Here is a 21,449-nt window from a genome sequence, read left to right on the forward strand (position 1 = left end):
TGCTGCTTTATCTGAAATCTGACAGCTAATGCTAAAGCGATTATTTTACATAAATCTGCATCTGTGATTCTGCAAAGGAAACAATTACAAGTCATTCCTTTTTAGTTCTCTTTTTTCCCTCCCCAGTTATCTTTATTGCAATTGTCAAGCAAAAGGAATATTTTATTTCTTCAGAAGTGAAACTGTTCAATAATGTATTAATTTTAAAACAACATCAAATGACATTTGCAGTATCAGGTGATACTGCAACTGGTTTTGAGGCTTTTATGTACAGTATTCGTATACTGGTTTCAATTTTTTAATGGTAGGAGTGCCTTTAAGGAGGTTTGTAGTATTCGAATTTGTGCTGCAAACATACTTAGTCTTGATTTTGAAATATTCTGCTAGTTTGTGCCAGAAAATACAGCTGGGTAGTGAGGAGAAACTTAAATATGGCTACGATGATGAAAATGTTTTTGATTTGAGTAAATGAGGATAAATTCTATATATTATTACAAATGCAATATTTTATAATTTAGCCTTCAATTGTATCAAAACCAGAGTCCTCAAAGAACTGCTACTTTTGAAAGTACAGAAACTTGATTAACTATTGAAAACATTTCATGTCATTAAAAAAAACACAGGTCTAACTGGGCCTAAAAGAAAATGCTTCACTGTATTATAATGTGAAGTAATGTGAAGACTCTGTTGTTCTTAATTCATGTTTTCAACTAGTTATGAATCACATACATGTGTTTACTTTTTCCCCGGGATTTTAACTAAGTTAGAATAGCCATGTCATTAAAGGAACATTTCTTAAAATCTGTGAAGTTCGAAAACCTAACTGCTTTTTTGCTAAAATAGTTATTTCTTAAAACCTCTTTATTTGATAAATAAGAATTTCAACAGCAATATTGTTCTAAAATCTAATTTTCAATTTGTTTAAACCCAAGCATTTTGAGGATAGGTTGAAAATGCATTGAATTTTTCAAAATGAGAGTTACAAAAATCTCTTAACATCAATCATTTTGTTATAAAATGACTTGCATCAAAATTAAATATGAGAAAATGCTGGCTTTCAAGCATCAAACCTAATTCATTCTTTCAAAAGGAAGTACTACAGAGGTTGAAGTGATCCATCTCTACTAGGCTAGATGCCTGTTTGATGTCTGTCATGCAGTTTATAGTGAAGACAAACATCACAAGCTTATAAAAGTTTTAGCTGCTGATACATGGTTCATGGTCAATTATATAGATTATTACTGAAAAAATACTTAATGACAGACATCTTTGTCATAAATAGTTGTTATCTGCCTGGGGATTTTTCATGTGTACCAGGAGAGAATATTTCTCTTCATGTTTGGAACATGAATTATGAGTACAGATAAAAAATGAGTACAGAAATCTTTTCTTAAGCTAAAGACAGTCTACTTAATACTGTGAAATCAGAGATGTTTTACAGAATATAACTGCATGGGAAGCATAAAAATATTTTTGGAGGTATGTAAAATTGTGTGGAAATAAACTAATTGCCCTGGTAGAAGCATTGGTATTTTTGTTGTTGTTGTAATGCATTGTCTTGTTTCTAAATAGGTTTAATGATATCCATGTACCTATTCGTCTTGAATGTGTGAAATTTGCAAGTCACTGTCTTATGAACCATCCTGATCTAGCAAAAGACTTAACAGGTACCAGATTTATTATAACATTAAAATAGAATTTTAAGTCTTCTGGAAAAGTCAGGCAGGTTAGTTGTAATCCTAAGTAATGTCAGATGTAGTGGAGGATGTAATTGAGGTTCAAGTTCTAAGTCACAGAGTCCCTGCCTTAGTGCTGCCTCTTGGGCTGAGGGAGTTATAGATAAAGAATGCCTTAACCAAAGAGATCACTCTCTCAGAGCAGTTGCATTCACAACCGCTGTTGAAAGTAAACACTATGGGATCAGACAAAGACAGCCTGGCTAACCTAATGGTCATGGCATTTATTAATTAGGGTGCAGAGTGGAGATCTCAGTTCCACAAAGCCATGTAAATATGTAAATATTATGCAGTCATGTGTAAATATTATGCAGTGATGGTTTAAAACATGACAAACAGTCCTGGTAACTGTGATCACAGCCATTGGTTCCTTCTCCTTCAGGTGAAAAACAGCCTGTAATTCAAGACGTCTGTAGAAAGGAACTGGTGTAGATAAAACATTTAGTAGTTGTTGTTCCTGATGTCTTCATGAAAAAGTGTAATTAAAGAAAATTGTATGGTTTGTTTTTTTTTCCCCTCAAAGTGCATATGAAGTCAATAAACTCCTATTTCTTATAATTTTTGGAGGTAATATCTTTGTTTAGTTGGTATAAGCAGGGAATTTACAAGGCTGTTAATTGAATGGGACTGCTCTCCTGCTTGCTGAATGTTTGTCAAGTTAAAACAGAAACACAGGCGGGCTAGAGTCATCCTGTAGTTATTGGTATTGTTAAGCCAGCTTAAAAGAAATTTCTAGGCTTTCCAGAATGGAAATGGCAGAGATGTTTCTTCTTTAATTATCAGAATTGTATTTTCAAGGATTTTTCTTTTCTTTTTTGTACATTGCTGAAAGACTTTGTGCCCCCTCTAATGGTATCCTCTGGGAAATGTAATTTTGCTTGCCCCTCCTCTCTCTCCCCACAGTGCTTGTCAAAGAAAAAATTGTTGAAAAAGTTCTCTAATTCACTGCTCTTTCAGACCAGAATTGTTTTGTGCAATGGCTTAGTTCTTCACTTGGTTTTAATTTATTATGTACCCCTGTGGAACGCATAATTTAAAAAAAAAAAAGTTGTATTTGGATTTCAAATTTCATAACCTCTGTGAGTGCAAAGCTTTATTTCTTGATGTGCACTCTTGACACTTGTGCTGATTACCAGAAATGTTAATGGCCAGTATTTCAGATAAGACTTGAAAATTTTCACTGGTCATTGAGCAGTAATAAGAGAACAATAACCTCTGGTTATTGCATTCGGAGTAAACTTTGAATTTCCGGTGTTTCTTAATGTACTCAGTGTTTCACTGATGTATGCAGAGTACAGTGATCTTAACTTCTATATGTGTTTTCTTACCTGATAGTGCTTCTATAACCTAAAATAGGTACTTCTAGAAAGATAAATGAACTTTGCCATTTTATTTGTCAGCTTTCTAAAAGGACGATAGCTGACATTCTTGAACTTAAGCAGAAGTCTTAAAATGTGGATAGTATGAGATTATTGATGCTACAAAATAAGTAGCAGTGGACCAAAATATTCTAGAAAAATAGTTTTAAGATAAATAAGCTAAAACATGTCTAAGTAAGCATTATACCTTGGTCAAAGAGCATGCTTTTTAAGTATGTCTCTTGATTTGTCCCTGTTTACAGTGCTTACGCAGCTCATACTGTAAAGTGTTTCTGGAGTATGTGAGCTAGATTCCTTGTGAATAGTATAGAAGTTGTGGTCAGGAGTGCAGCTAATGTGCTTCACCAGCCAAAGGGGATGGAGTATGCAGGAAAAGAGTAGTCTCTAGCCTAAAGACTTCAAAATGTATCCAGTGTGGTTATCAAGTTCTCAGCACTGTCTGTTCTACTTTACAGATCCAATTCTGTTTGGCTGTTATAGTCGACAATGTAGGCATAGCTTAATTATTGTAAGAAATAATAAAAATTAAAGTAAAAATGTAATGCCAGAACTCATATTTCTATGATGCCAGAAATACAAAAATTTGATATTCTAATATAAGGTTTTACTGGTATTTCTCTTAGAGACAAGTATTGGTTTCTTACTGTCAGTGCTCAAACCAGTAGAAAGTCATGTTTTCTGCTTCTGTCAGTTGGGTGCTATCTAGCATAAGAAAAGTAGCTAAAATTGTGTACTTACTTACTTTTTTTCCCCCCAGAATATCTTAAAGTAAGGTCACATGACCCTGAAGAGGCCATAAGACATGATGTTATAGTCTCTATAGTTACTGCTGCTAAAAAAGATCTTTTGCTTGTCAATGATCATCTACTTAATTTTGTCAGAGAACGAACACTGGACAAGCGGGTAAGACATAAGTAGTCCTAATCATGGATGCGTGTTATATTTCTAGACTGTAATTCAGCTTTTTAAAAAACAGGATTTCTAAAAAATGCTGAACTAATTTGAAAATGATGAATTAAAACCAGTATTATGCAAAAAATTTTGAAGCAGTCTATTTAATAAGGCATCTTTTGCCTGTTACTCAAATGCCACATTTTTCATTGTGCTGCATTTTTATTGAAGATAGTATGTTATAAAAAAATAGGCTAAAGCACAAAAATACTGTTCCAGTTGTGTAGTTCTAGTTGTTTGTGGTTTTTATTCCAATAAAATGAAATCCTTATAAAACATTCTAACATATTTCTTAACAAATTTCACAAGCAGGTTTCAAAATATAATGTAAATTACTAATGAAAAATGTTCCCCCATCAGAGCTAACTAGTTTACCTTCCTTTAATTGGATCACTGTGAGACTGACAAATCAGTGTAGTGGCTTTCAAATTTGAGTAGTCTTGAAATTTAATTTAACTATGTTTGGTTATTTGGTAAAATTTTTTGAGGGTTTGCTACTTATGGTAAAGCTGCTGGTGCAAATCTTTAGAATTAACATTATCGCCTGTTTTTTTTCAATTGCTGGCATGCTTTCTGCTGTTGCACTGGTAATACAATCACAAAGATTCAGTGTAGCCTGTGAGAAAGGGCATTGGCTTGAATTTGTAACAATTCTGAATTCAAGATACTTGCACAGTAATTACCGATGTTGAAAGGTTTAGCACAGTAGATTTAATGCAATATATGTCCTGTTGAGAAAGTGTTGCACTTAGAACTCAGTTTAATGACTTGTAAATGAGATTATTTTGGTGTAGAATACTGCCTACCAGGAAATTCTGCAGTCTGAGCTTTGAGCTGCTAAACTGGGTACTATTTCTTTTTCTCAAGTGGAGAGTGAGGAAGGAAGCTATGATGGGACTTGCACAGATATACAAGAAGTATTCATTACAATCAGAAGCAGGAAAAGAAGCTGCAAAACAAATATCATGGATCAAAGATAAACTTCTGCATATATATTATCAAAACAGTATTGATGACCGGTAAGTCAGTCATGAGCTAGGTGATTCTGTTGATAAGTGTGTAAGTTACTCTTCAGATTTGTTTTTCCTTTGTGCTTAAGTGCTGGCAAGAAGGAGACTTGGTGATACATGTTTTGATCCAGTGCGTAGTGTAATCTTACATGGTTGCAGCCAAATGTTGTCTTGTGTTGTTTTCTTCTTCTTTTTTACCTTAAAAGGCTAAAGTTATTCTAAAGGGTGAGATAGGTCAGGATATTTCAATACTTACAGCTGTATTTCACTGCTTGAGTAAAGAAGATTTTTGTTTGTATTTAAGTAGCTTGCTGATTTTTATGCTAAAATGCAGTAATTGAAATCTCTTTAACAATCTTGCTTTAGATTTGCATGTTGTTATATGATTTAAAGGTAAGCCTAATAAATGTAGTTAAGGCATATCCCTTTGCAGAAGGTTTGTTTTTCTGTACTATAATAGCCATGAATTAGAGCTTTGTCCTGGATTTGTGGTGAAAGCAGTGCTTCTGTCATACCAGCTATAGCCTCGTCTATAGTTGTTCGTATTGAAAAACAGATAGATGCGTATGAGCAGCTAATCCCCCTTGACTAATCAAGGCAGTCTTGGTGGCGCTGGAAATGAGCCTTTGACCTTCACAGTGTGATTAGATACAAATGGTATTGCAAACCCATCCAAGTCTTTTCAAAAACTTGTAGACTCAAAAAGTCATCTGTCATCTTCAAAATAAGAAATGTGTGTAGATCCAGTCTTACTCACGATTTTCTTAAACTTCAGGATCTTTTTAATGGAGCTGGGTTAGGGGTTTGACCAGTTGCTCCAGCTGTGCATAAGAATTTTCTTCTCTCCGTTAGCCTAAACATAATATTTATAATTCCCTTGTGAATGTACCTACATTTTTATTGCAGAAGCAAAAGAAATGGGATAAACTTATCCCTTGGGAAAGGTGCTAGGGAGAGGTAGAAGAAAGTCATCTCCTTTTGATGAGTATCTGAATTCTCCTTCTAGGCTTCATGATAATGTATGATACAGTCAACATGATATTTCTTTATTTCAGCCCCATTAATTTACATCAATTTGTGAATTTATCTCAGTGCTGACCCGTAATGAAATTCACTGATGACATCTCTTTGGGATGATTATTCAGAGACAACCTTCTCTAAAATCCTTTTGTTCCTGTCTAGAATAATATATCTGACTTCAATTATGTCATCTCTGAAATGTCCTACTGCTAACAGTATCATTACAGAAGATATAATTTTATAGTTTTGTTTGGCTTATGCTGAGTTATACTGGAAGTTAAGTAACTTGACCTTTAGGTTTTTGAATAACCTCATCTTTATACGCAACAATTGACCTCTAGATAGGTCTGAGAACTTCTGAATGAATGTTTTGCAAATCTAACTGCTTTTTCCCTTTACAGTTTAAGTTTCTTAATCCTGTCTTTCAGGTTACTTGTTGAACGCATATTTGCTCAGTATATGGTCCCTCACAACTTGGAAACCAATGAACGAATGAAATGTTTGTATTACCTTTATGCAACATTGGATTCAAATGCTGTGAAGTACGTGTTGTTTTTAACTACTTGCAAAATATTTTTAAATGCAAACATTATTGTAAATTAGTTCTAAATTGTCACAAGTAGCCTACAGCTGTGGACAAAAGTAGTTTATGAACTATCAGAAAACAGAACATAGCAATAATATCTATTTTTCAGGTGGTATTGTGAACGAAAAAAACCAACCCAAACCCCAAAAATAAAACACAAACAAAACCCCAGACTAATAGGGTGTTTTCCAACAAGGTGTGGTATCTTTTAAGCATAAATAGTTTGAATGCATTTTAGTCCTTTTATGTCTGAAAGGAGATAGCATAGGTAGTAGCATTGACTAGCCCTAGATTTTATCTGGCAGCTTCTCAATTAATTAACAACAAGGATGACTTTAGAGTGGGAAGGAATAAGTTGTTTGGTTTTCCTCCTTCGACATGCATTTTATTTAAAATTGTGCCTTCCTCATCTTAAAATGGGTATATATGCATGAAGTTGACTAATTTTGCTGCTGTAATGCTCACAGTTTGAATTTAGTAATTTTAAATTTGTTTTTCATTTACTAGTACTTAGTCACTTGAAAATCAAATATAGTTTGTTTTGGTTTGGTGGTTTTTTTTTTGTTTTTTTTTTTTTCCTAGTCAGGGAGACTAAAAAAAGCTTTGTATGTGAAAGAATGGCTTGAAAAAACTTCACAGCATTCAAATGCTACAGAAAGTGATTTTTGAATCGCCTACATTTCTCATATTGCCTGTCTAAAGATACTACAACTGTAACAAATTAGAATTAAGAATAGTATATTAAAAATAAAAAGTTACTGTTCTAGTAAATTTTAGTATAAGCTGAAGAAAAATGCAGAATGGATTCCTTTCAGTACTTGTTATTTCAGTCAACAAACTTCAGAATTCTACAGTTTTCATGTGCAGCAGTACTCATTTTAAAGACACAGTATGTTCAGTTACGTAGAACTGACTTCTTGTGGCTTAGGAAAGGTTAAGTGAATCTGTGACTTTATTATTTATATGGCTTATTTTTCCTGGAAAATGTGCTAATTTTCGATTTTATCAAATATCTCTATTGTATCTCTTACGAGTCCAATTGTGTCCACTTTTCACAATTTATTCATCTAGTAGCTGTTTTCTGTGTGCAAGAAAAACATTGTTTTCATGATAAAAATCTTAAACGTCTGCTTTAGCCCGCTTCTTGGAATGTCTTTAGAAGAGTGATTTCATGCTTGTACAAATGAACTCTTTATGGGCCAGATATCAGTTACTTCCTACTCCTTTTAAAGGCTATGTAGTTAAGTATCTGAAATGAAACTTGTTTTAAAATCTCACTTTGTTCCAATCTAATATGACCATGTCATGCCATTAAGAAATGTTTAACCGTTGCTCACACAGCAGCTGAAGTTCAGGTGATAAGCATATTTCTGAGACTGGAGTTGAAAAGGATTTAAGGGGTCTTCTTGGTCAGTTGTGTTCTTTATAGAGTTTGTGATTTTTGACAACTTTTTTAAAATTATTTTTTTTTATTATTATTTTTCTTTAGAGCACTGAATGAAATGTGGAAATGTCAGAATCTTCTACGACATCAAGTAAAGGATTTGGTTGACCTAATAAAACAACCCAAAGTAAGTTCAACTTATCTTTAGCTTGCAGATTTTTAATTTCATTTGTTTCACAATCTGAAGCTTATTTTTAATCACATAAAATATTTTGAAAGTTAACTGATATTCCACTAGACTGCACTTGCAGTAGGAAATTTTTTTTCAGGGAGATGAAAGTTCATTCTCGGTTATATCAAATATAATATGGAATTAAACATGTAGGTTTTGATAAGTGCCAGTATTAGCACTTTATTCAAACTAGTGTTATGCTGTTGATGTGTTTACATTTGTCCATGTGACTTTCATCCTGTCATTTGCTGTTAAGTGCTGATTCTCTACTCTGTAATATTCTTTTGAGTAACAGGACTACATTGGAGAATGTAGGGGGCTTCAGATAGTCTGAGATGCTGTCATGGGTAACAAAATGGTTTTGAGTGAGGGAATTTTACTAAGTTTGTTGTCTGTTAACACAAACTTTTTATTTATTCTGGTATTGAGAGAAAAGAAAACCCACAAACCACACACTTAAGAGCAGCTCTTTTACAGTCTTCAGACCCCCATTGCATGCTAGGCTCAGTCCCTTCAGTGAGGTGATGGCAGCGCAGGGGATGGGCATGAGGTGTGGTGGTTCCTTTCCTTCTGCTGCTCCTCGTTTTTTATCCACTGCTCCTTGTTTCTTATCCACTGCTCCATCAGGGATTCTTCCACTAGCCTCAATCCCTTTAGAGTTATATTTTCTCCAGCGTCTTCTCTCTTAAATACGTCTTCTCAGAGGCACCATAGGCTTCTGTCACTGATTAGAGTTGTGTTGGTTTGATTTGTTGGTTGTGGAGCTGGCTGGAAACAGCTTAGGCAGGCACAGGGCAGTCCCTAACCTCCTCCCTAGTGGGTCAGCCCAGCAGCCCTTTGTTACCACAAACCCTGTCTTTACACCCAGTGCAGTTGCTTAGGTATTTTTAACAAACCTTTTACTTGTGATGTGCCTCATATGGCTTGTTTGTGTTTTTGTTGGTTTTGATTTTGTGTGTTTTCCCCAAATTGATAATTAATTCATAGAATTAAATAACTGTAAGAGTGAGTTTTCATAATCATGAACTGAAGAGACATTCAGTCCAAGGCAGTAATAATCTCAAGAGAAATATCTATGAGCCATTCAGAGCTGTGGAAACAGTTTCTTTCAGAAAACAAAACAGAAACGAACTAGTAATCTGTTAGAATATGACTTGGTGTTACTGTTTGTGCTTTTTCACTTCAGTTTGATTTCTTCACTTAATGATTATAGCTTAGTTGTTGATTTGTTCTCCTGTAGATCTTGTCACTGTGGCAAGTGTAGGCATTGTGAGAGCTCGCAGAGGTAAAGAGGGTTGAGGAAAAGTGGGGGAATGCTGGTTTATCAGTACTGCAGTATAAGCTTTATTTGCTGCAGATGCTTCCATATCGTGAATGCAAGATAATGTAGATAAAGTGCCACAGTAGATCTTCTAAAAATAAATGTTTCTTGATCTTCTTCAATCTGTCATTATTCAACGGAGTTATACTACTAGAAGTTAAAAAAATACTTTGGATTCAGGTTACTTCATTTGATGATTAGTAGTTTGCTTAACTTTAGGTTTGTTTTAATGGGAGCTTTAGCCAGTACTTGAAGACATAGCCTGTATTGGAAGTCCAGATCAGTCAGAAACAAAGAAACGCCACAGTACAGTTTTGGTATTTTTCTTTTGACTTGTAAGAGGTGCAAATATGGAAATTCTGTATCTGTTAACGTCATTATTTAAATCCTGTAAACCAGTTTTTATTTCTGTTTTACTGGGGTTTGGGTTTTTTGTTTTGTTTTTTTTTCCTTCATTTCTTGTCTGAACATACTTGTTCAGCTGTGACATCCAGAAGCCCTGAAAATTGCAGCATTCTTCCAACACTAAAAAGTGCCAGACAGTTCTGCAGAAATACTTAATGGCTAGAATTACATGCGAAGTGTCCATGTCATGAGGTGAAGAACATTCACTAAAAACCTTGTTTGTCTTAATCTCATGCTATATTTTTGTTATGCTCAGATAGGTTGCCTCTCTTCTCAAACATTGCCATGTTTTCCACAAATTTGCTAATTAATATCCTTAATAACAAAAAACCTGTGCAAATTATGTTAGAACTCAAAATCCTGTTTTATAGTATCTAGTGAATTCCATTCTAGAGAACAGAAATTTACTATGAAAAGTTGAAGGGCCTGGTCTGGTGGGAGATGTCTGTGCCAATGGCAGGGGGTTGGAACTGTATGATCTTTAAGGTCCCTTCAAACCCAAAACATTCTATGAAATGGACATTTCCGTGTGTCTTTTTAAATACTCTTCAGTGAAAGCTGATAGCGTGGTAGTTTTACTATTTAAATCTTTCTCAGAAGAATATAATTTGATAGTTGTAGCCCATAATTGATACTATTTATATGCATTAATGGAGTTTTGCAGACTTCATAAGTTATGTCACTGAAGTCGATCTGTCAAAAGTCAGTTGGCAAAAGAGCAGCTTCCTTTATGGTTTGGAAGATGATGGGTCTGTATGCTTTTGGCAACATTGCTGTAAGCTTGAATCTTTTTTCAGGTTCCAATTTTCATTTTAGTTATGAAGATTTCCAAGTTGTTTAACAACACTTATGCAGCAGTGAAAGATTTCAATCTTTTTTAATTATTTTGTCCGCTTTAGAACACTTTTCTGAAGACGATTTGGGTGTTTATCTTCAGAGTACAATTAAGGATTCCCTTTGGCATTTTTACTGATAATTTCTTAATATTTCAAACTTCAGTGCAATTCAGTAAAGCTTCCTAGTCTGTAGAATACTGTGGAATACAGCTAAAAGTGGGGACAGAGTGCCCTGGAAAGTAGTTTGTCTACCTTCAGTAGTAGGTTTTTCATCTTCCACTTTTTCAGTGCCAGAACTAACTCTTAAGGTGACTTTTCATGTGGAATTTGAAATCCTATACCAGAAGAATTACTGACAAAAGGAAACTAAATTAAATAAAAAAACTGTTTTGTATAACTTATTTTGCTTGTAAGATGCTGTTGGATGACTTTATATCAGTAACAGTTGCACTGAAATCTAAGCATCACACATATCTTGAAATGCAGTTATATTGTCATTTGTTTTGTTATGGTTTGTGATTGTTACTTTCACAGTAACTGCCTTCCCTGTTCAGCTAAAGAGGGGTAGAAGGTGTCTTATTATTGACTTGCTATGTTCTTTACATTAAGTTGGGGACTGCTACCAACAATCAATATCTGAACAAGAAGACAAAGTGAATTTAATGCTTGCTGTCCATTTTATATTTAAAAATGAAAGAGGCGTTAGATGGAAAACAATTACAGAAAAAAACCATTTGTGCTGTTCATAAGTTATATAGTAGATTGAAAAGTAATAAAAATATTTTACATCTGAGACAATGATACTCTGGGTGTGACCTAGCTTTTATTCCCTGTAACTTTCTGGCATTAACTTTGCAGTGGTAGTTTTGATTTCTAACATACTGATGCTGACTTGTTGATAATGCATTGTGGTATTTTGCTCACTCAGTATCCAAATGGAAATATATAATGTAAAATTTTTACTTAATCTATTTTTCTTTTGTGACTTACAGACAGATGCCAGCAGTAAAGCTATATTCTCAAAAGTGATGGTTATAACAAGTAAGTTAAAATATTTACAGTTTTAAAATTGCAGTTTAACTGTATTGCGTTCTTGCTTTAAATATCATTTGAGATAAGCTTAATAAAAAGTTCTGTAACAGATAAAAGAAATATAACAAATCATGATAAAGATGACGTAACAATATGCCTTAAAGAATTAAGACAATGGTAAGCAGAATTGCTTCCTTACTGTAAAAAGTCTCCACTCATGAAGCTAATCACATGACACTTTGGCTGTATATGTTGTGGACTAATTAAAAATCTAGATCCTAGTGTGTCAGTGTCTGCTTTACCATTTATAATAGAATATATATTAACTGATGTTAACTAACCTCCTAAAATATCTATTAACTTATCTATCTCTGAGGTGTTCACATTGTAAGTGCTGTTGGGAGAGCACAAAATAATTTGGGTTTCAGTAGCAGGGAAGGCACCTTGGAAACTGAAGAACTTTTATGTAACCTGAATTCACAGCAAAGAAAAAACCATCAACCCCAAAGGAACATATCTTGTTCCCCCCAGACCACCATGCCAATTGCATTAAAACCAGTATGAAGAAGAAAAACATGCTTTACAGTTCTGAAACTTTGTTTTTAAATCAACCTTTATTTTTTAAAATAATAATAATAAAGAAAAAGCCAGCTGTTCTGGCAGAAATTGATACTGCTTAAGGCTATGTAAATTTTTGTAAAAATTTGGAGGAAAAACTGAATCTTACTACCTGGTTGGCCATGTTCCAAATCCTTTTTTTCCTTTTGTTTTATAATATAAAAGTTGTTCAGTTTGTAATTTTTCTGATTCTTTTAATTCTGGCTTGCATTAAGAAACCCAAAACAAATAAATGGAAAGAAATACTTAGTAGAACTTGTTTTGAGCTCGCTATCCTGTAGTCCTATACTGTTTTCTGTGCCAACTTTGCTTAATGGTAATGTTAGTATGTCGTTTAAGAAATGCATTTTAAAAGCGCTTTTTTTTTTGAAATATTATAAGCTGTTGTGCAGCGTGGAGGAGTAATTTAGCAAAAATACCCTTTTAATGTTATTCCACACCTGTCATATCAGGTGAGCTATATACAGAGTGTATTTTTCTGTAGAGTTATAGACCTTTCATTCTGAGGTCAACTTCAGCTGTTAATGTTGTTAACAAGAGCACCTAGACTTGCTGCAAAATGAGTGTGAAGACTAAGGAAAGGAAATAGCATGGGGAGGTCTGTGGGTATACCAGTTTTTAGAAACTAGTGTCCTCATAGGTATATCAGCATAATTTAAAGTGTTTTGTGGTTTGGGTCTTTTGTTTATTTTGTGGTGTTTGGTTTTTTACACCTCTTCCCCCCGCTTAGTTAACTTAAGCACATGGAGAAACTTTCTTGGTGTAGCATTTTGAAATTGTGTAATTTACAATACTGACACTTCATACTTCTTAAAATAAATAGTGCTTTCTTTTTCTTATTTAAAGGAAACCTTCCTGATCCAGGGAAAGCTCAAGATTTCATGAAAAAGTTCACACAAGTTCTAGAAGATGATGAAAAAATAAGAAGTCAGTTAGAAATGCTTGTTAGCCCAACATGTTCCTGCAAACAGGCTGAAGGATGTGTGGTGAGAGTTGCTCTTAAAATGTGTTAATATTTTTGGAACTGAATTGATTATAAATTTAATTGAAACTTAATATTGCAGAGGGAGATAACAAAGAAGCTGGGCAATCCAAAACAACCAACAAATCCTTTCCTGGAAATGATAAAGTTTCTTCTTGAGAGAATTGCTCCTGTGCACATTGATACTGAATCCATCAGGTATTTTGTGTGCGTGTTGGCTGTAGATTGCAGGGTTTGAAATCAGGGCTTCTTATTTCACCTTTAAGCGTAAGCTTTAATGGACTGGAAGCTACAGTTTAAGACCTGGTAACCTGCAGTGTTTTCTTTCCCCTTGCTTAGGGGATTTTGTGTGCTAGTTCAGGATGTAGCCACAGAAACAATTGAATTGTCATTCAGCACAGCCATGACAACATATCAGAAAAAATGTATCTGTTGCTGATGGGAGAAGATTGGTTTGTGACTCATTAACTGATTTTATAAGAAATTTCTGTCCATAGCTCTTCACTGAAGTTTTCCAAATAGAATATTAGCTCATAGTGTGATCTAACCAGTAATTTAACTGAGGAAGTAAAGATTATGGTGATGAGGCATCAAGACTTTAAAGAAAAGTAAGCCAGTTAAGTTATGGGAGGGGAAAAATGTAATTGCTGAAATAATTATTTAACAGCTGTATTTTGAGATATGTGGTACCTTATTTAGAGACAGGTCGTTCTAAATACTGGGAAATGCTTACCTGTTAATTCCAACTATAATACTCGAGCTTTTCAGTTTCTGCCTGTCATGTATGTAATGTAATGGAGCCATTGAGATTTCATTTAATCTGTTTCTGATCTTGGATCGAGTACAATATGTAGCTGGATTTTTAATTTAAATTTGAAAACAGATTTTTCACATACACAGAAGTAATATAAAATGTATATTTTTAAGTAAGATTCACATGTGGCACTGAGTTGTCTACCTGCTGACTGCCTTATAGTATACAAGGGGGGAAAAAAAGTAGTAAAAAATATGTATTTTCAGTTCTGCCACAGAACTGGTTTACTTGCATCTTTGTAAACTTTCACTAAACTCCCACTTTGTTTTTGAAAGTCACTGGGTTTGGGTTGGTTTTGGTTTAAGTTTTGATGGGGCTTTTTGTTTGTTTATTTTTTGGTTTTTGTTTTGATTTTATTATGTGGTCATTTTTGTCCAATTAAGGGCAGGAAAAAAAGGTTAAATGTGGGAAGTCTGGCTAAGAGGCCTTGCCCTTGGTTTGCTACCAGTTGGGGTTTTCTTATTTATTTTCATTTGGGGCTTTTTTCTTTTCATTTGAGGCTGTTTGGTTTGGGGATTATTTTTTTTTTTGCTATAAATATTATTTACAGGATGTACTGGGGGAATATTCTGAATATTGTTCGGTTTATGATACGGAAGCTGCCTACACCTCCCACTAATAGGGTTGTTTCAATAATCATTTCCTTTCCTAGGGTACAGTGTAAGGAGAAAATGAAGCATTACTGTCAAGGTGAAATGTGCAGAAAATAGGTCTTTTAAGTATTTCATCAACTCTTAGTAAAGCTATTTAATTTTTTTTTATTTTTTTTTTCCCCTCTGGATTGTATACTAAACATTGTAAACAGTTGTTTTCCATCAGTTCTTAAGAAGCCATAGCAGCTAGTAGCCTCACTGTAATTCTTACCTGAATTTGTTGCTTGTAGTGCTCAAATTGATTTCTTATTTTGGTCATCCTTCTGGAGTAATTTGTTTATGGTTCTTTCATCTTATTCCTGATGGATAAATGTTTTTTAACTTAATGCTGCATAAACTTTGAATTAGATAGGAGATGATTGTAACCAGGTTATGTATGTAGTTGATATTTGTTTTATAACAAGCTTATGTTTTAAGTTTTTAATAAATTCCATTAATAAGATTATATCTTATGAAAACTGTCATACACAGTGAATTGTAGTAAATACGAGACCATACTTTGTTTTCCTCTTTAGTGCCCTTATCAAGCAAGTAAACAAGTCTATAGATGGAACAGCTGATGATGAAGATGAGGGTGTACCTACTGACCAGGCAATCAGGGCAGGTCTTGAGTTGCTTAAGGCAAGTATACTCCTGGTGGTCAGTGAGCATGTAAAACTTTCTGAAGCAACTTTGTTAAAATAGACTTTTAATTGGCACTCAGTATCTTTAGCCATAAGCATGTGGTGGCTGTCTGAAAGAATACTGGTTTGGGTTTTGTTCTCTCTGTTCATCTTACATGGCACATAAGTAAAGTTATCTTAAGAAGAATTTAGAAGTTTTATTATTAGAGTGTGAATTTAGTTGCTTTTGAATATATTTATAATAGTTTTGGAACTGTACTTGTAAGCATCATACTGTGATTCCTAGTAGTTCCTCATAAATTTGTGTCTTACCTATTTCAACTCTGTATAGTCTTGGAGACTCAGTTAACATAGCAAACTCCATAAAGATCCACTTGTGGGGACAGTGTACAGAATTTCTTATTCTGTACGCCCTTTTTGCTAGAGGGAAAGAAAAGGGCTGGTCACTGTTACTTACCAATACTGCAACATGCCTGAAACTTCAGATGCCATTACACAGGGTTTTTTGTTTCACTTAGTGTTTCTCAAAGACTTTAGGCTAATAGTACATTGTAGTCAGATTTGCCTGTACTTGAACAGAATTGTACTTATACTGTATTACCACTTCAGTTACATGTTTGTGTTGAGAGTGGTCCAGGGGTGGATTGACTTCAGAGGCCTCCAAATCTAAAGGACTCCCATACTTAAGTTTTCAGAATATCTTAGATCAGCTAAGGGCGTGGTAGGTTCATCTGAGAGCATGTGACTATCTAACCAGGTGTGCACGTTTAGATAAAAGTACAGAAATCCAGTAGCACAAAAGTTAATCTGAGTAATAATGAATCATGTCACAAAGGACTATATATTTGAAAGAAGGCTCCCAGGTCAGTACTTAAATACTCATATGAACTGACATGACACATTTAAGGAAAAGGAGTAAGATTGCCCTGAGGAAAGTGATCTGTACATCATGAGAAAAATCCTGAATGGACAAATGTAGGAGTCCAGAAAAGGGAATGCCATAAAATGGAGAGGAAAATGGAAAACTGAGTGTGAAGAAGTTCCTAAATTTTGAGGATCATTTCTTTGCCATGGGTCAGAATATGGTGTGGAAAGAGGCTAGTAATCAACAGCCATTTACAAATGTAGATAGGGCAAACTTTAAAGGAGGATCAAAAGAGGATTTTATTTATTTATTTATTAACATGAAAGGAATGTCATACTTGAAAACAGAGTCCAAGAATCTGAAGGAGAGGTACAGGATCTGATGAGCTGCTGTATAAACCTTGAGGGACTAGAGACCCTATTGGATATGTCTATATTACTATTCTGGAGATAGGAGCTTCAATTTGGAGTGCAACCGGTTATTCCACTTGGCAAACAAGCATGAAGTCTGGGAGCACATAAGCTGTATTCTTTTTGGAGAAACAAAACTGAGATGGGCTTCAGAAGCACACGTTCTGTTGCAATGGCTAAAATGGGTTCAAGTCTGTCTAAAAATACTCTGAAGTAAAACCCCTGAAATGTGAATATTGCTTCCTTAGTATCAGTTATTTCTTTTAAGATCTGATTCTGCTGTAAGCCAGTACTTGCTAATGTAGATGTCGCCACTGAAAAGTGCATGTTCACAATAGCAGGAGAAGAAATTGAGACTGAAGAATTAAGTTAAAACTAATGAGATCATGTATAAAGACAGAGACTTATTTAGGAGGTACCAGAAAAAGTCAGGAAAAGAGAAGTGTGGATCATGTGACAAAACCAGGCAGAGTATGATAAATATTGCAGTGTGGCAGTGGAAAATTACTCACGATGGAATGTTTCTATGTAAGTGGACCTTTAAAAAAATATTAACATGGCTTTCATCTTATTCTGGCAGGTACTTTCATTTACGCACCCTATCTCATTTCATTCAGCTGAAACTTTTGAATCTCTCCTGGCTTGCTTGAAAATGGATGATGAAAAGGTAGCAGAAGCTGCATTACAAATTTTCAAAAACACAGGAAGTAAAATTGAGGAAGATTTTCCTCATATACGATCGTAAGTTTTCCGTCTTACTTTGTTTGAGTGGTGTTCTTTATGGGTTTTTGGAAGTTCTATTTCTTCCCTTTGCATACTATAGCACTATCCTGCGTTCTTTTGAAATAAGGTATTACTCAGGTAAAACAGGAAAAAGATTTTGAATGTCTTTAAAATGTGGTGCTTTTTGAACAGTGGAAGTGAAATGAATGTATTTGAAGTAGTGAACAGCTGATATGTCACTGGCACTAATACAATATCATTGCCCTTCAGAATTACATATGGGGTGTTGGTTTGGTGTGTTTTTTCCCCCTAAATTAAATATATGGCAATGTAAACCCATTCTTTGCAATTTAATGGGGATGTGTAGACAAGAATATATCCAAAAGGGCATTTAATAACTTGTGCAGAGAAAATATTTCTTCTAGTACATAACATTTTATCAACAAAAGCCAGGGGCTTTTACTTACAAGCCATTTCTTTCTTTGAAGAATTTGCCAAAACCAGGATAACTAGCGCTTTTGCAGAGGTGTTATGTTCTTTATATGTATATCTGTACTTTTTTGCTGGTTTGATATTTTGAAGATTTTTCAATTTGTGAAAAGGTGTGTTTTCTTGTTTTTTAAGAGCTTTGCTTCCAGTGTTACATCATAAAGCTAAAAAGGGACCCCCTCGTCAAGCCAAGTATGCTATTCATTGCATCCATGCAATATTTTCCAGCAAAGAAACACAGTTTGCACAGATATTTGAGGTAAAATTAAAATATTTAAGTTAGTTTTTCTTAATCTTTTATATTGCAAATGTAAACTGAGGGAGATAGTACTAATTTATATGTCAAGTTGTATCAAATTTACAAAAGATATTTTTCCCCTTTCCTTTTGTTCTCTTCAGTTTGGTCTGAAATATGGTAGTGGAGGGGGGTTTTGTATCCTATGATCCATGTTTATGTATTTTAACAGATGATAGAGTAAAACTAAATGTTAAACTGTCTGCTAGAACCATGAACTTTTTATGGGAAGAGGAGCCATACGCCGTTCCTTATCCTTACTGGGACTGGCCCAAAGTATTTAAATGGTTATAGAAATGAAGGAAAACTGAATTATGGTAGAGACTATTTAAATAGATTTTAAAGTTATAACTGCAAATACACTTTTTAATTAGTGCTCATCAGCTGTTTATCTTGAAGGCTGAATCGTAGTCCTTTACTGAAATTATGATCTTGAGATATAGCATGCCCATTTCTTCAACAAGAAAATACATGTTGTTTACTAAACAACCCTGCTTGAGCTGCCACTTTCTGAACTATGCAGATGTGACAAACAGTTTGTGTTTCTTTGTGATTTTTTTTTTTTCTTTTGATTTGTGGGAGACTTGTAGGGTTGATGAATCTGTCTTTAAATCAAAACAGTAGTTTTAAAAAAATTGTATTTCTGAAAAATAAATAGTCATGGACAACTTAGTGCAGAACTCCAACCCCTCTCTCCTCAATAAGACACAGATTATATCAGTAATACTTGAATATTACTGATTACTGAATATTACTGATTACAGTTACCTTTATTCTAGCCACTGCATAAAAGTCTGGATCCAAGCAATTTTGAGCATCTCATCACACCGTTGGTTACTATTGGCCACATAGCCATGCTAGCACCTGATCAGTTTGCTGCCCCTTTGAAATCTTTGGTTGCCACTTTTATTGTTAAAGATTTGCTAATGAACGATAGGGTAAGTATTTTAAAGCCTCTTATTAAGATTTTGCTTCTCCTGTGGTATGATACTCAACAAATACGAAAATTTTTGGCTTTTTGATTTCTACATTTGGATATTGTGATAGATATCAATGTGTACTGTTTGAACTGAAAACCCACAGTACAGGAAAGGAGGTAGTACTAATTTTGTAGTCCTTACAAAAGTGACAAGCTATATAGCACAGCATTTAATCACTCATGATTTGCCTTTTGTTAAAAATGGGTAAAATTGGTAATGACTTCACTCACTTAATCCCTTGTCTTGAGCAAGCAAGTTGTGATTTATTTTTTTTTAGGAAGTATAATGTGTTTGAAACTGAAATATGCTGTCTAATTGGAAGACTGTGAATTTTAATTTTTCTACTACTTCTGTATTCATAGTGTTTATAAAGTGAAAAATAGTACTTGTGCATTGCCAGACATTGTTTAGGGAAAGATTTACTGTCAAACTATGCTCTTGAAGTTCCAATCTACTGGATATGGAAACTGGAAATTAATTTGAAAGCAATGGCTATTACACTCAAAAGCAATAGTTTTCAGGTAACAACAATAAAACCTCCTCTACTGCTGTCAAATTTGCTGATACTTGAATTGTGAGGTACGAACAGCATCTCGCTCCCATAATCGTTACTTCTGTAAAAGATAGAAGGCATATAGCAAACCAGTGGGTGCTGCAGTATTGACTTGAGAAGCAAACAGGAAAGAGGAGATTAGTCAGGTTTCACTGAAGAGTAATGGCAATGTAACAAAATGTAACGTTTATTTTAGCTTCCAGGGAAAAAGACAACAAAACTTTGGGTCCCAGATGAAGAAGTGTCTCCTGAAACACTTGTTAAAGTAAGTAGCACTTACTATATTTTGGTATCATTGTGTAATAATACTATTGTTACAGAATAAGAATTCTTAAAAGAATTCTAAATTTTTAAAGCTGTCAACTGCTTTTTTCTGCTTGTCACCTTTCTAAAAGTAAAAAAGAAATAACTGTTTTTAGATTGAGTATCTTACCAGAACACATTTTGGATTGTCAGAAGAATTTGCTTTTGGGAGCATGTACTTTTTTTTGCTTTTCTAAATAAATTTACATATATGCTTTATTGAATTTTTATTATAGCCTGTTATAAGCATAGGTTTGGTGTGCAACAGTATTTCAGATATTATCACAGTTAGTGTACAGATATACTTCCCTTCTGTTTCATATAGGAGTTAAATACCATGGAGACTGTTTAAAGTCTTCCTTTTTCTTTTGAATATTTAGGACATTCCAAGGAACTTTCAGTGCTGTTTGGAATAAAGTAAAAATTGGGTTTGGGTTTGTCAGTTTCTTCAAATGAAGAAATGTGTTAAATTGTTTTGCTCTGTGTACAGAGTGTACCAGAAAAACAAGATTTAAGGGGGGGAGGGGGGGGAACAAAACTAAAAAACAAACCACAAACCAGCAAACCCAGCTTTAAAATGGTGGGGATTTTGTTGTTTTTTTTAACTTTAAAATGTCACCTCAAGCTTATTGTTTTTTTAGAACAAGTTTATTATTACATTTTCTGAACTTGGTAATAGATATTCTAACTTAATTTTTCACTCAATGAGAAATAGGTTTACACTGTAGAAAACGTAGCCTATGTCTGTATTTGCGTTTTAAATGCCCTTTCTTCAGAACAGGGATAGATTGTGCTTTTGCATTTTCTTTCAGAATCAGTGAGATACATGTACTTCATAACATGCTGTTTCTAAATTAAGTGTAGCAGTCATTTAATTTCCAGTGCCTTTTTAAATAATCAGAGCAACTTTATTCAAAAGTTCTTTGTTTTCTCTGTTAAGTTACACTCTTTGTAGCATACCTTATTCTCTGCTGATGTAACAAGTATTTTTGTTTCCAGCTTAGTACAGAACTCTTACTAGAACTGCTCAGTTGTGTTTGGAGTTTATTTAGCTTTTTATTGGTTTGACTACAGCAAGGATATTTTTTGTATTTGTGCAACTCCATAGATACACAGTGCACTCCAAGAACTGTTGAAAGAATGCGTGTTTGTTTTGATTTCATGAACTGCTAGTTTAAAATAGACATGATTTCACTTCAGTGATTACATGTGTAACTTGAAGCAGTAAATATTAATTGTTTTTCTTAAT

At 34.1% G+C, this 21,449-nt stretch overlaps 1 protein-coding gene across 1 annotated transcript in view; it reads left to right on the forward strand.

The window, feature by feature from the left end:
- PDS5B (PDS5 cohesin associated factor B) overlaps positions 1-21,449 on the forward strand; it is a 109,787-nt gene that overhangs the window by 51,598 nt on the left and 36,740 nt on the right. The window contains exons 10-22 of the mRNA XM_057410421.1: positions 1,573-1,667; positions 3,873-4,018; positions 4,934-5,085; positions 6,525-6,638; positions 8,172-8,253; positions 11,853-11,901; positions 13,357-13,496; positions 13,575-13,690; positions 15,475-15,580; positions 17,438-17,598; positions 18,205-18,328; positions 19,144-19,302; positions 20,094-20,162. Of these exons, the coding sequence (XP_057266404.1) occupies positions 1,573-1,667; positions 3,873-4,018; positions 4,934-5,085; positions 6,525-6,638; positions 8,172-8,253; positions 11,853-11,901; positions 13,357-13,496; positions 13,575-13,690; positions 15,475-15,580; positions 17,438-17,598; positions 18,205-18,328; positions 19,144-19,302; positions 20,094-20,162 (1,513 nt within the window). The remainder of the gene's footprint in view (positions 1-1,572; positions 1,668-3,872; positions 4,019-4,933; positions 5,086-6,524; positions 6,639-8,171; positions 8,254-11,852; positions 11,902-13,356; positions 13,497-13,574; positions 13,691-15,474; positions 15,581-17,437; positions 17,599-18,204; positions 18,329-19,143; positions 19,303-20,093; positions 20,163-21,449) is intronic.

This window comes from Pezoporus wallicus, unplaced genomic scaffold (genome assembly GCF_028554395.1).
Source record: "Pezoporus wallicus isolate ANWC-B61680 ecotype Strahan unplaced genomic scaffold, APGP_CSIRO_Pwel_v1 contig_1876, whole genome shotgun sequence".
In the NCBI taxonomy this organism is placed as follows: Eukaryota; Metazoa; Chordata; class Aves; order Psittaciformes; family Psittacidae; genus Pezoporus; species Pezoporus wallicus.